Genomic DNA, 15,871 nt, shown 5'->3' with positions numbered 1-15,871 from the left:
CTTCCCTTATCCTTGAGAACAAGGCAATCTCTAATTTTTTGCCTATCGTTTTCACACCCATAGAAATCGTCCATGCAAGTTAGGCACTTACTTATGAGTCCGCGATTTCGATAAATTAGGGCTTTGGTTTAAAAATTTTAGTGTCTGCAAAGGCATATTTTGTATCAATGTACCTTGAATTTCAGGTATTTGGATTGAGGAAAAAAACATGAACACTAATGAGCACAAACGAACAAGGCAGCTGAAAGAATGAAAAAAAGAAGGTCTGATGATCGCCTATCTCACTGGTCAAGTCGCCAAATGGTCATGGTCTCGCTTAAAGTTCCAGTGTGCAAAGACTTCAAGGATAAAATTAAGTGATAAAAAAGAGTAGTCGACGAGTCGCCAAACGGTTCCATGATGCACTTGCCCAAAGTTACAAATTTGAAGATACTGAAGGCCAAATGGAAAAGGCAATGGAATTGACCAAAGGGGGTATCACCGAGTGGAGCACCGATCCCAACTTATTGCTCCAAAATGATCCTTCACAACATATTTTTCCGACCATAAATACATTTTTTTACTAGTTATTTTAGTATTGATTGATCTATCAATCTATCTAGCTTTCAATCTAGAATAAGAATTATCAGCTTGGAAGTTTCGAACGGAGTTTTGAGATAATATTTCCTTAGATTTAAAGATTCGAACATTGACATTTCTAAGAAATTGGAAGTGGATGTTGAAGATTCGTCATATTAGACCTTTGTAAAGACGAAATAAATCTTACCTAGTTGATGAAAACACAATTTGGTAACAACTTCTATCTTTTTATGATATCAAGCTAAAACTCCAATTCTTGGGGTGTGAATATGTGATTATAGGTTGAGTTAGTTGTTGACTATTGTTTATTGATAGTGTAAATGTTGCTTAAAGTGATTTCATTCAATAATTTTGCCCTAATCTAAAGGTTATAGTTGCAAATGCAACTGTACCTTTATGTTGTTGGCTTGCTTGAGAGAGATGTTTTAAAACTAAGATTATTGATTTGACAGTATGTGGGTATTGGATTTTCATGGATTCAGCTCAAGTGAGTGCATCTTAAACCCTCTTCTGCACATTCAACTCAAGACAGTGAATAGACTATAACGTAGGTAGTTCTTAATTGTTTCTTATTGGTGTTCGAGATAAACAAATTTGATTCAGGATAAATTGTTAAAGAGAATGTTTATCCCCAATAGAGTCTAGCTTAGTCACATTATTTACAACTATTTAATATCAGTTGCAATTACCCAGTTTCTACTTAGCCTATAATCCAATCACATCCCAAAAACATGTCTCATTATTTACTTATACATGTTATTTGCTATTTTAGTTGATAATTATAATTAAAAAACCCTGTTATTTGACAATTAATTCACCCCAAACTTCAACCATGCTTTTATTCGTGAATGTTTTGACCTATGATTGACTTTGAGCATTTTTGCACTTGGCTATTGATTCTCATACATACCACTCCCTATGGGATTTAACCCCCAACTCAATTAGTTGGGTTATGCTAATTAATAATCGTTGACACTTAGTACTGGATGAAGTTTCCTAATATCTAAAATCAAAATGGCCTCGCTGCTAGGGAGTGGTGTTTTTTGAGAATCTTTAGTTAAGTTGAATGTTGTTCTTGTTAGTTATAGTTGAACTTAATTTTTGTATTGTTTTGTTGGTTTGTGTCTTGAAACAGAACGGAGCAATGGTATCCAAGTAGCCACCAAGAAGACATCAGAAACCTCAATGATGTAAACTAGCCTAATGCTAATTACCCCTATCTTATGGGTGGTATTGTTTACATTCACTTGCCTCTGGCTGAAGGAAATACGGTGTTTCACATCACTAAGTACTATGTTTCAACTTTTGCAACAAAAAGGGTTGTTCGGTGGTTTGGCTCATGAGGATCCCCATTAGCATATTAGAAACTTTGCAGATGTATGTGGACCGTTCTCCTTCATGAACATATTGCAAGAGTCGCTCCGATTGAGGTTACCATTCTCTTTGATGGGAGAAGCATACAAGTGGCTGGCATTGTTTCCACATGAATCAATCACATCGCGAAAGAAGATGTGTCGACCCTTAGCCATACTATTACTTCCCATTAAGTATCAATCAAGTATTTTGATACCCAAATGGGTCATATCCCTTCTCATTTGAACCCAAGACAACAAAGGGGATTTTCCCAGTGATACGAAGGTCAACCCCAAGAATGAGGTTCTAGTATGGACTTGTGTCGTATCACGACATTAACTAAGACGCTTTTTAGGAGGCAACCCAAGTTTTTATTTGCTTTCTTTTTACTTGAAATAATTGTGTGTTGATTGTGCAGGTCGAAGTGTGGAAAATGATTGAAAAGTGCTGATAGGTGAGCCACAAGTCCAATCAGAGCATCACTAAAAGGGTCAGTGTGCCCGATCTGATCCTTTCTTTGACCTAAGATAATTTGAAATTGGATTTTGTAAAACACGGTGAGACCTTTACAAACTTCTCTATATCTTGTAATCTTAAACAATAAAATTAAAAATGATTTTTTAGCCCTTTACAAACTTCTTTTAGTTTTATGGCTTTACAAGAATTTTTTGTCCTTGCATATAAGATATCATCATCTTTCAATAGAAGAGATTTAAAATGGTTATTTTCTTCTATTCAAATTGTATTAGGGTAAGAGATCTGAGTTTTTAAATTTTTACACTCACCGACTTGAATTATATATCCTTCTAAATAACTAAAAAACCCATTTCTCTCAAACTCTTAAAATCCTAGATTTTTCTTTTGTTGAGTAATTTCTCTATAGTTTCAAACAGAAAACTTTTCACGCAATAAGGATTTCATAAATCCATCAATGAATTTCTTATAGTTCAATAGATAAAATCTTCAAAAGAAAATTAAGAAAATATTAAACTAAAGTAGTCAAATCTACATATATATAGGTTTTGAAATGTATTTGTAGAAACATAAAGAGAAACAAGGAAATGAGATCCCTTTGTCTACTTACAATTTGAATTTTAAAAAATGTCATTTTCAGATCTCTTATGTGTAAAAGAGAAAATTATACCTCCGCCATAAAAATTCACATGTCACACATAGATAACTTCAAATATATAATTTGTGGTCTAGAAATGTTAAAGAAACTCATATTTGAACATACCTTGAAAAGAAACTCGAAAGCTCTCAAACAAATAAGTAATTATGATCTTTTGTCTTGTCTTTAAATCTTTTTGCATATAATGGTCATTTATTAATTTAAACTTTAGCGATCATCGCTATATAGAAGTGGTAAGAAGACAAATAGTTAATCTTTTATACTCAATTCTTTTCACTTGTCATTCTTATCTATTAATCATATATGTGGACTAAAAAAAAGAAATCAACATTAATAATTCGTTAAATAGTCGTAAATGTGTCATTGAACTTATAAAAAGACTCATCTATGTCATCCGTTAAAAATTTGGCTCATCTATGTCATTTTCATTTGAGAAGAATAATTTTTTTTAAAAAAAAGTGTAAAATATTTTACTCTCTCATGTACCCCCCCCCCCCATTTTTAAATTTCTCTAGAAAAGTATTTAGTTTTTTTTTTTACTTTTTTAAACAAATTCTAACCACTCCACCTAACTCTCCGCTTACAAAATTTTTATCGCTTTGCATTAGATATATACATATTGAAAATATATTTTACTTACCACCGCAAGACCGTTTTATAATAATTTTTTATATGTTATATTCGATACACGAAAAAGTTCCTAAAAATATATGTACATATCAAACACAAAACGAGAAAAATATAAAAATAAATTAGGAGCGGAGAATTAGCAACGAGGGGGTGGTATTTCTATTTTTATTAAAGTAAAATGAATATCAATCTTTTTTAGAATGAGTTGGTGGTTTTTTTTCTTAGAGGGGGTGGTGAAGTATGAATTTTAAAAAAATATATTATAAAAGAAATTTTAAAATAAAATAAAAGATTGGGGATTGTGGGGGGGGTGGAGGAGGGGGAGTACAGAGAGGAGGTGGCGAAGTAGAGTAAGAAAAATAAATTTAAATTTTATTTTTTAAAATATTTTAATTAATATAGATATTTTATTATTTAATTTTTATCAAGGTAGAATATTTTATGCATGTGCAATGTCATATGTCAAGATTTTTTCAAATAAAAGAGAGTGCATTATTGTATTTACTAATAATTGATAGTTTAGGTATGGAATCATTCTCAATATTTTAGGTATTAAACTAAAAAAACTCAATATTTTAGATGTATTTTTTACCCTTATTTTTATGTAAAATAGATAAGTTCTTCAGCTCCGTAAGTAAAAAAACTAAATTAAAACTAAATAAAGAAAACTGAAAAAAAGATTCTTTTTTTAAAAAAGGAAAAATAGATTTTAAAAAAGAGATAGAAGATGAAAAAGACAGAAAAAATGCAAAAGGTAGGACAAAAGGGACAAAAAAACGAATAAGAGAAAAAAAAAGAAAGAATGGACATGAAAAAGGAGAAGAGAAAAACAAACTAGAAAACAAGTTTATTTTTGTTTTTATTTATTTACCAAAACAAAAATTATATATTTATATAAAAGAGAATTCTACGTCCCTATGTGGCGCAACCACAAGCAAGAATTTTATTTTAAATTTATTTATTTCCAAATTAGTCTTCATTTTTGTATGAAAAGATGTGACTTTTATGAATGGTTGCGATTTTATTGAAGAGTTGTGACTTTAATGAAGAGTTGCAACGTCTTTCAAAAGTTGTGACTTTTATGAAAAGTTGGGACTTTAATGAAAAGTTGTGACTTTATGAAAAGTTACTATTTTTATGAAAGATAGTGAACTTTCCGATGGGTTGCAACTCTTTTAAGTAGTTGTAACCTTTCTGACAAGGCACAACAAACATTTGTTCACACTATCCTTTGTTGTCTAAAAATAGAGGGTTCTTTTTCTCATTTTTTAAAAAAAAATTATGATCTTGTTCTTCTACTTTTGCAAAATTAAATATTCGTTTGATTTGCTCCAGTTGAGTAACTTACTGACACTGCTGTTTTTGTATCAATAAGTTGGTGAATAAAATTGTTCCATCATGAGAGTTTGTAATTCTTTAAACCTCTTGTATTATAGTGGAATAGTTTTCTTAAGGGATATTGTGCATTAGAAGACTCGATTTTTTCCGTTCTATTGCATTCTATTTTATATATCTTGGTATGTTTTTTTACAGTCATTAACTTATGCATATGATATCAATTATTTTTTATTACATGTTTTAAACTCTGTTGTTTATTTTTCTGCAAAGTTGTTGTGTCCGATTATATTGAATATATACACTTATAGTACCTATATTCATTGTGCAGAAAATAATTATTGTACTCAGCTCCAAGAATTCATGTTTTGATATTATATATTAAATTTTATAACTTAAAAGTAATATATATAAACTTAAATATTATCTATGTTTACATAGATATGTAATTTTCGCTTATCAATGTCATGACCCAAAACGAGCCGCGAGTGGCACCCACACTTACCCTCCTATGTGAGCGAACCAACCAATCTAAATCCCAACATTTCAACCATAATCAACAGAATATAATGTGGAAGACTTAAAACTCATTAATATAATCAATAAATAACTTCTAAAATTTAATACTTATTATTCCCAAAATCTGGAAGTCATCACCACAAGAACATCTATCCTCAAATTACTAAATCCAAGAGTATCTAGGAAGCTAAAATAAGTAAACAGGTGGTCCATATTCGAACTTCAAGACATCAAGACGTGGAAGAAAGAATCCAGTCTGAGCTAGGAATAATAGCTCACCCTGAAATCTGATTATGCTGAGGTCTGGCTAGAGTTGCGCTTGAGTTGAAGTCGATGGCACGTTTGCTGCACTCCACAAATAACAAAGAAGAAATTTACAAGTAGGGGTCAGTACAAGGCACAAGTACTGAGTAGGTATCATCGGCCAACTCAAAATAGAAAGCAATATATATCGAATAATAACATAAAATCAACCATAACACTTAACAGGTGACAACAACAAGTACCATAATCATTGGCCACAACCCAAGCACATCTATGAGGACTCAAGCCTCCACACCATACTCATTTGGGAAACAGGTTCTTTAAATCTGAGTAAATTAGCATAATTCAAGATTCATTCTCTTTACTATCCTGGTGCCAGAACGTGACACTCCGATCCCCTCAATATTCATTCATCTTACTATCCTGGTGTCAGAACGTGACACTCCGATCCCCTACTATCCTGGTGTCGGAACGTGACACCCGATCCTCTACTATCCTGGTGTCGGAACGTGACACCCGATCCTCTACTATCCTGGTGTCGGAACGTGACACTTTGATCCCCTACTTCTACATGTCGGTTCGTGACACCCGATCTCCTACTTCTACGTGTCGGTTCGTGACACCCGATCCCCTACTTCTACGTGTCGGTTCGTGACACCCGATCCCCTAATCTCATTCTTTTAGTTCATCAAGCCTTCTTTTATACCAAGGCATCATCATTAACAAAGAGGTTTTAAGGTTTAAGATTCAACAGCCTCATCATGCTAATTCATCACAATTATATAATCACATCATGCAAGCACACAATTAAGCATATAGAAGACTTTACAAAATTACCCAATACATATCAATCACTATTTAGAGTTTACTACAGAATAGCATAAACCATAACCTACCTCCACCGAAGAATCGTGATCAAGCAATCTACTTTCCCAAAGTTGCGTTCTTCTCTTTCTCTCGCTCGTCCTCTCTTTTTCTTTCTGATTTTTCCTTCTTCAAACTCTTTTTCTTTTACCCTAATTATCATATAATTAAGTATAAAAGATGGTAAAAGTAACCCACTATTTAATTCAAGGTTATCTCCTTTAACCCCCAAGTAATTGGATTATTAACATTAAACCACTAACATTATAATCATAAGCAAGAATAGTCCAAAACACCCCTTAAAATTTTTAACAAAAATCTGACCCAGTCAGGGTTACGCAGCCTGTGACGGTCCGTTGTGCCTGCGACGGTCCGTCCTGCTGTTTCTGTCACAAAGTTCAGAGAGTCAAATTCATTAAAGAGTCTGTGATGGTCCGTCGTGCCTACGACGGTTCGTCCTGCTCTTCCGTCGCGAAGTTCAGAGAGTTGTTCTCAGTACCCAATTTTTTCAGAGTCTAAGTGTTCTGGAAGGAGACCCCCTCGACGGTCCGTCGTGCCCATGACGATCCGTCGTGGGATCCGTCGACCCAGACAGCTATTACCAGAATTAACTCCACTGCTCAAAACGACTAAACAGGTCGTTACAATCAATTGAAGAAATTCATTATGCAAGTTCAAAAATTGTAGGGAAAATGCACAAGTACCCCCTCAATCTATGCTCGAAATTTCAGAGACACACTTATACTATACTTAGGTCCTATTACCCTCTAAACTTTTTTTACAAGTAATTTTCTACCCCTTTTTGGCCTACATGGCACTAACTTGAAAAAAAAAGTCAATCAGCGTTGGGCTCACAAAATAGTGTCACGTAGGCCGAATAGGGGTAGGAAATTATTAATAAAATAAGTTCAGGGGATAATAGAACCTTAGTATAGTATGAGTGTGTATCTGAGATTTCGGGCATAGGTTGAGGGGGTACTTGTGTTAAAGCGTAATTCTTTTTTGAATATGTTAACAAACTTTTGAATTTTCTCCTAACACATATATCACAGTTGTATAATCTGAGCAACTTAAATGATTCTTTTTACCATGAGTTGTCTTTGTATATATGTTCTTATTTTCTTCTTTATTTTTCTTTTAATGTTAATTAAAGAACTAATTATTTTGTAAATAATTCATTCGTTAGAGGCTCTTTGGTTATGTGATAATGACGAATAATCAAATTCATGTTGTAATATTGCTAATATTTTTGTAGGAACCTATTTTACCATTATTTTTAATATATGGATATTAATAGAAAATTATTTGCAATGTCAATACAATTATTATTTATGATCGCATGGACAAATTACCTAATTATGATATAATATTAACTCTTTTAAATTTATTTGTAGGATAATTTTTTTAAAAAAAAATATTAAATAAGTAAAGATTATATTGGTAAAACTTTTCTTTTGTGGATATGGAGACAAACATCACAGTAGGCATATAAATATTATTTATTATAAATTAACCCATCACCCAGCCTGGTCCACATCTCCTACAACTCTCTTTATTCATTTAAAATTTTCAATTATCAAAAAGCTTGGGAAAGTCAAAGAAGTACACAACACTCACCAAGTAACAATAATTGGTGACTAAGACTATTTCCTACTATCATAAATGTAGTAAATAATTTGTCTTATTTTTAATATTATTCAATCAAATATCATGATAAACGCAATAGATAATTCGTCTTCTTTTCAAAATTATCAATTTCACTTATAACAAAATGTTACTCATCTTTCAAAATTATACCATTAGGCAGCTCTCTCATAGCAAATGATGAAACAACATCATGGCTTTCTCAATCTGGAGATTTTGCATTTGGATTCAAGAAAATTCGAAGTCAAAATCAGTTCTTGCTTTGTATATACTATGCCAAGATTAAAGATGCCAACATAGTTTGGTATGCAAATGGTGGTAACCTCGTGCCACGAGGCTCAATCGCAGAGTTAAATCCTCAAAAGGGACTAATTCTCCGCGATTCTAGGGGAAAATGATCATGTGGAGCACTGGTAGGATTGATACAGGAAACTTTGTTCTTGTTGGTGTTGGTTCTTCAGTATTATGGGGAATTTTTCGGTGTCCGACTGATGATACCCTTATGCCTACTCAAATACTAGAGATTAACAACAAGCTTGTTGCTCGAAAATCTGAGCCTTTGTTCGTTCCTGATAGATTTTATCTTCGTATGTTGAGTGATGGGAATTTGGTTCTTGTTACTCAATCCAAACCGACGAATTTCAATTATGATGCTGAGTATTACAATAGTCATACTTCTAATTCAGGGGAGGAAGCCAATTCTGGTTATCAATTGGTATTCGATGAGTTTGGTTTAGTTTACATATTGAAAAGGAACAATCAAAGACTTGTGTTGACACCTCCTAATGTTCCTTCAATTTCAGAAGTTGACACCTCCTAATGTTCCTTCAATTTCAGAAGTTGACACCTCCTAATGTTCCTTCAATTTCAGAAAATTATTACAGGCTAAGTCTTGATTTTTTATGGTGTTTTAACTCATTATTATCGTCCAAAGAGTACATCTACGGGGGGATCAAAAGTGGAGTACTTTATAATCTTTGTCTGATAACATATGTCTAGCAATTGTTGAAGATATTGGAAGTGGAGTTTGTGGATTCAACAATGTGTGTCATCTAAGTGAAAATCAAAGACCATATTGTGAGTGTCCAAAAGGGTATTCGTTGATCGATCCGAATAACAAGTATGGGAGCTGCAAACCAAAATTTGTTCCTAGTTGTGATGAATTTGGACAGGGAAATCCTGAAGATCTATATGATTTTGATGTGGTGACGGATGTTGATTGGCCGTTGTCAGATTTCTAGAGGATTTATCCTTCTGATGAAGAAGAATGCAAGAAGGCTTGTTTAGAAGATTGTTTCTGTACTGTTGCTATTTATAGAAGCAATAGTTGTTGGAAGAAGAAACTTCCATTGTCAAATGGGAGAGTAGATACCACTTTGAATGTAAAAGCTTTTCTTAAAATACGGAAACTTTGAACATAAGAACTTCTTAAATTCGATATAATGTATGTCTGCTTCAGGTTCATGGTTGAATTCATCGATCCAACTTGCTATTTTACACCATTCAATAGTTTGTATTTGTAACAATTAATGGAGCATGTTGTATAACAAACATTGATTTGCAAGTAGTATTTCAAGTTGAAGATGAAATATTTCATACATTTCAAGAAACATAGTGCACTGAGATACAGATACAGGTTATTGATGTACTCTTTAGGTCCAAGCAAATGAATAATGGGAAGAAAAAAACATGGTTGATCTAAATAGAATCGATAAACGAAAAAGGATCGCGAGGAATCGATACTTAAACAGAACCTTCAAGCATTAACATGACTTTCTTCATGTTAGGCCTTGATGCTGGATTTTTTTGAATGCACCAAATAGCAACCAACAAGAATTTCTCGAATCTCTTGATATCTTCTAATGCCTCTTCATCATCGCCTACAAGTAAATGCAACTTATTTCTTTCATAGCAATCGTAAGCCCATTCTAGTAGTATCCTTTCGTTCTCGTTTGCCACATCCTGCTCATAGTTTCTTCTGCAGCACAACAACTCCAAGAGCAAGACCCTGAAGCTGTACACATCAACCTTCACAGTAACAGGCATGCTTCTGAACCAGTCTGGGGCTAAGTACCCTTTGGTTCCACGTACCCTAGTGGTTGTTTGAGTCTGATGTTTTCTCAGTAGCTTGGCCATGCCAAAATCTGCTATTTTTGCTGTCATATTTTCATCCAAAAGCACGTTTTGGGGCTTGATGTCACAATGTATAATTTGGGTACTGCACTCTTCATGCAAATAGCAAAGTCCTTTGGCAGTGTCGATGGCAACTTGTACCCTTTTAGACCAACTAAGCCTAGAATCTTTGAATAGCAAGTGTGCTATTGAGCCGGTTTTCATGTGTTCATATACCAAAAGGCGGTGTTGGCCTTCGTTGCAGAATCCAAGGAGTTGGACTAAGTTCTTGTGATTAGTCCTGCTGATTGAATTCACTTCAGCTTCAAATACTTCTTCTCCTTCTCCTTCTGTTACCATGTTATGAAGTTTTTTTACAGCAACGACTTTCCCATTTTCATCATCAAGAAGGGCTTTGTAAACTGTTGAATAAGCTCCAGTTTCTAACTCTTCCTTGAATCCATTTGTAACTTGTTCTAGCTCTTTGTATCTAAAACTTCTTAAGTTCACACCTGGAAGAGCTGAATACTGTGCAATTATCTTTCGTTTTTTCCATTTAAACTTAAAAATGTACACAAGTGCCGAAATAAATAAGATTAAATTCATGAAAACTGAACTGGCCAACAACACAGAACCAGAAATGATCAGAGTAGATTGATTTTTCTTTTTTCGTATTTCAACATTTGGTGATTCCCACACTGTGGAGTTGTCTTTCCTTATCTTTATCAAAGCCTTCCCTCCGATCGTTGGACCTACTCTCCCATTTGAAAGAGGATACCTTTTCTTCCAACAAACGTTGTCGTCACTGTAAGTGGCAACAGCAAAAAAACAATCACTCAAACAATTCTCTCTGCACCAATCCTCTGAAACATCCTGGGGAGACTCATAATCAGAGTCAGGCCAGTTATTATCCAACATTTCGTGGAATGTGAAAGACTCAACTTCTCGTGATTCAAGGTTACAGTTTTGCTCAGAGAAATTTTGTCTGCAGCTGCCTAATTTATCATTCGGATCATCCAAGATATATCCGTGTGGAAAATCACATCTCGGCCTCTGATCAGTTCCTATTGAGCATAGGCTGTTGAAACCACAGACACCCCCTCCTGTACCTTGCCTGATAGACAAACTGATAGAATGAATGCCTTTACTTAACGAGTAATGGACCAGGTCCCTTACTTTAACTCAAAAAATTACCAGAAAGTTAAATGCAGTAAAATCAACACACTGATTTTACGTGGAAACCTCCTTGCTTAAGGGAGTAAAACCACGACCTGTCTCACAGGATTTTCAATCGTTTTCACTAATCTTCAAAAGCAAAAGCGAAACACGATTACACCAAACGTAAGAAAGAGTTATCAATCTTACCGTTAAGCAATAGACCTCTATTGCTCAACAAGCCTAAGTAATAAAACACTCTACCCACTAAGCTATCCCACCTGGAAAACCTAGACTTTTAACATAACACACCAATTCCTTTATAGATTTAGGAGTGGTTTACAATTTAAGAACAAGAGAATAAATTCCTAAACAACTAGACAAAAAGCTTCAGATGTTGCTGTTGTCCTAGGAATGATTCTGCATATGCTTTGTGTTAGTCTTTGCAAGAGTTCTTGAAAAGTGTTTATCAAGTTGCAAAAACTAAGGAAAAGTGTTTAGGAAAGTGCCTTTTGTATAGGCAAGTAACTTTCCTAAACTTCTTTGCCATTGGCTGGAAGGGTCACACTTTCTGACGCCATCGGGAAGTGTGCACCTACTTTCCGCACCATCTCCAGCAGGCTGTTGACTGGCTCATCATCATAAGAGCCTGGTACCTCTATTAGGTCCCTGAGTTTTGTTTCATCTGCAATACTTCGAACAATACACCTGCAATACTCAAGTAGAAAACCCGGTACCTTTATGAGGTCCCTAAGTTTGTCAAATCATCAAAACTACAAATAACATTTTCCCCCTTTTTTATGATGACAAACAATGATATCAAAATCGTTCCCCCTGACTTTGTATTCCCCCTTTCTGTATATTCCCTCTTAATGTATGATCTCCCTTATTTAGCTACTTACAGTTTACTTCCCCCTTTTGGTATCATAAAAAAGATATGCAGTAAACCATTGAGCCAACATAAATATTGAACAAGATCAGAGCGAATCAGCAACCAACACAGTAGAGGAAAAGCATTCACAAAAGAACATAGGAAGAACAACAAAGGAATAAAGAAACCAACATGCCATTATAACATAAATACATTAAAAACAAACTAAAAATCCATTAACACGATGATTAGCCACACAACAAAAAAGACACAGGGAAGAATAGATCACAGTTTAGGAAGAGGGAGGAGTTTTGGATAGAGACTGGATAACAAGAGTGAGTCGTGCATTGGCAGCATCATTATCCTTGATGGCCTTTTCTTGCAGGGCAGTTATCGTCGCCTTCAACTCATTTTTCTCTCTCTCCAGTGCTTGTACAGCTGAAGAACCAGGTCCCTCACTTTGTGCAGTAAGCAGCTCTGCTTTGAGTACAGCAATTTCAGCCTCTAAACTACTCAAACGCACAGTGAGTTCTTCAGTCTCATGTTTAAGCTGATCCAGGTCCTCAAGAAGTTGAGCCATCTTGCTTTTTGGTAAGCCTCTGCCTTCAATACATTCACATTCAAACAAGGTATGCTCAGAGATAGTTTGTTTAACTGTCCCCACCTTGCCAACACCAAGAGGAATCTGAAAGTAATTGAATACTTTAGTGAGAAAGTATCCATACCCCATTCCATGTACTCCTTTCCTCTCAATCACTGTTTTGTGAATGTGTTCAATCATGAGACTAGGAAGGCACAGAGCCTCAAAGCTGCACAGCATCTCCATGATGTACAAGTCAGCAGCAGTAGCAAGTGTTCTCTTTTTCAGTGCGAGGGAGAATCACTTTGTTGACAAACTCGAAGACCAGCTGATAGTCACTCTTCATAGTTTTCTTATAAATCCCAGCAACCTTGGTTGTGGGAGTCTTAGAAATCAGAGATGCAAATTCTGAAGAGCAAGTTTTTCCCTGCACGGACCGGGTCCCCTCTGTAGGCACTCTAAGGATTTTGCCCAACACCTCCTCATTTAAAGAAATAGCAACATTGTTCACACGTGTGAGGAGACTCCCATCTTCCAGAAATTGAACATTGTAATAGAATTCACGAACCTCTTCTTCATGGAGGATGGGGGATTTTTTGTTGAACAGGTGCAGCCATGACTGGATCTCTACCATGTCATGCAGAGAGTCCATGCCCGGAAGAGTAATAATCCCTATATCAAACACTCTTCCAGCGAGAACTGCTTGTTTCCTCAGACTGTCAACTACCTCCTGCAAGTTGACATTCTCAACTTTCCTGGCTTGAGGACCAGGTCCCTGTGTCCGCTTTCTCTTTTTCTCAGATCTCTTCCCTTTTGACTGTGACTTTTCAACCTTCTTTGTAACCCTTTCCCTTTTCTTTTCTGACTTCTTCTTGTTATTTTTCTTTTCAATCTCTTCTCCAGACAACTCAACCAATTTTTATTTAGGTATCTTAAAATTTGATACCTTGAAGGTTCGTGTACTTCTGACTGCAGCAGCAGAGCGTGCGCTTGCCTTCAAGCCATCTACCATCAATTTTTATGCAGCAGACCTTGTATTAGGTCGTCTCTTAGGAGTTTCCTCCACGACCTTTTCTTTCCCTTTTTGACTCTCAACCTTCCATTTTAATGGGACTTCCTCATTTGCAGATTCAGATGAAGAGGAAGAAGAATACCGCCCCAAATCGGGGGTTTTATCGAAAATGGGTTGAGAAGGCCTGACCTCTTCTTCCAGAACATCAGTGTTTTCTGCTCTGGCCTCTTCTCGCATCATTGCCAGACTTTCAATCACGAGTTCCTCACTCGCTGCCAGAATATTAGACTCGAAAGCCCTATGTTTTGGTAGATCTCCTTCAAACATGTTGTCAGGCAACATGTCTTCACATGGACCAGGTCCAGTGGGCACTGCAGAAGTGTTTAGATCTATGGAGAAGAAAGGGTTATCCGGAGTATTTTGAGGAGGACTGGGTGGGGGAGGAAGTCTGGCTTGAGCAGTTGTTGGAGTGTAGAATGCTAGAGGCTCAATCTCACTAAGGGCATCCAACATTTTCTTAGAAGAAGATGAAGAAGAAGACATGTTTGTGATACTAGAAGGGGTCGTTGAAGGAACAGAAAGAAGAAGAAGATAGATTTGTCTTTGAATGAGAGAAGTTTAATGATAGAGGAGAGAGATAAAGTTTAAAAGACGGATGAGAGTTTCAAGAAGAAAAGACCCCCTTTTAATACGAAGTGAAAAGGTGTCAGGTCCTTGAGTAGATGCGTCGTTTGAGAGAGAAACGATTGGACTTATCGGTCAGAGTAACCGATGACTGACACGTGGCTTTTTTCAACGGTCAAAATTTTAGTTTAAAATTTAATGTATAAATGCTAACCTGGACAGGCACCAGGTACCATGATAGAGTTTAACTTCATTCCTTGATTGTTCTAGCCTCTTCTTTTGCTGAGCAGGTCCCTATTGAGAGTATACCTACAAAAGATACAACGATTGATCTTGTTCAGATATTTAAAATTCACACAAAGAATACCTGCACTGCAATTCTAACCATCAAGGGAGTTCTGCTGTTGGAAGCTAAAAGCATCACTTGGGAATCAACATTCCCAATTTTAATCTATTTTTCTCAAATTGATCCTTGCTCAGAGCCTTGGTGAAGATGTCTGCAATCTGTTCCTCTGTTGGACAGTATGTAAGCACAATGTTACCTTTCTCAATATGATCTCTCAAAAAATGATGTCTGACATCAATGTGCTTTGTTCTTTTATGCTGAACTGGATTCTTGCACATATTCACAGCACTAGCGTTGTCACACATGAGAGGAATTGCTTTGATATGGATTCCAAAATCTTCTAAGTATTGCCTGATCCACAGCAATTGAGAACAACAAGCTGCAGCAGCTACATATTCAGCTTCAGCAGTTGAGAGAGCTACAGAGTTGTGCTTCCTAGTGCCCCAAGAGACAAGTGATGATCCAAGGAAATGAGCCATTCCAGAGGTGCTTTTCATGTCAACTTGATAACCTGCAAAATCAGCATCTGTAAAGCCAACCAGATCAAAAGTATCACCTGCAGGATAAAAGAGAACTAGGTCCCCTGTTTTCTTCAGGTATCTGAGAATGCGTTTTGCAGCCTTCAGATGTGAATCACGAGGACTTGCTTGAAACCTGGCACACATTCCAACACTGTAAACAATATCAGGCCTGCTAGCAGTCAGATATAGTAAGGAGCCAATGATTCCTCTGTACATTGTCTGATTCACACGAGGATCAGATTCTTCTACTATCATCTTGGAATTTGTTCCCATAGGAGTGTCAATAGGTTTGGAATCAAACATATTGAATTTCTTCAGCAACTGTTTGAT

At 35.7% G+C, this 15,871-nt stretch overlaps 1 protein-coding gene across 1 annotated transcript; it reads left to right on the top strand.

Moving 5' to 3' along the window:
- Positions 1-8,720: 8,720 nt before the first annotated feature.
- LOC101263632 (G-type lectin S-receptor-like serine/threonine-protein kinase RLK1) lies at positions 8,721-9,561 on the top strand. Its single transcript, XM_069293086.1, has 2 exons — positions 8,721-9,051; positions 9,320-9,561. Exons 1-2 carry the CDS (start codon positions 8,721-8,723, stop codon positions 9,559-9,561), a joined length of 573 nt encoding a protein of 190 aa, XP_069149187.1.
- The last annotated feature ends 6,310 nt before the right edge of the window (positions 9,562-15,871 follow it).

This window comes from Solanum lycopersicum, chromosome 1, assembly GCF_036512215.1.
Source record: "Solanum lycopersicum chromosome 1, SLM_r2.1".
Classification (NCBI taxonomy): domain Eukaryota; kingdom Viridiplantae; phylum Streptophyta; class Magnoliopsida; order Solanales; family Solanaceae; genus Solanum; species Solanum lycopersicum.
Note: the sequence above shows the minus strand (reverse complement) of the source record. Positions and strands in the feature narration are given on the sequence as shown.

Coding starts and splice junctions, on each gene's coding strand:
- LOC101263632 (XM_069293086.1), top strand. CDS start 8,721: ATGTGGAGCACTGGTAGGATTGATACAGGAAACTTTGTTCTTGTTGGT. Junction 9,052..9,319: donor ATTGGTATTCGATGAGTTTG/GTTTAGTTTACA, acceptor ACATATGTCTAG/CAATTGTTGAAGATATTGGA.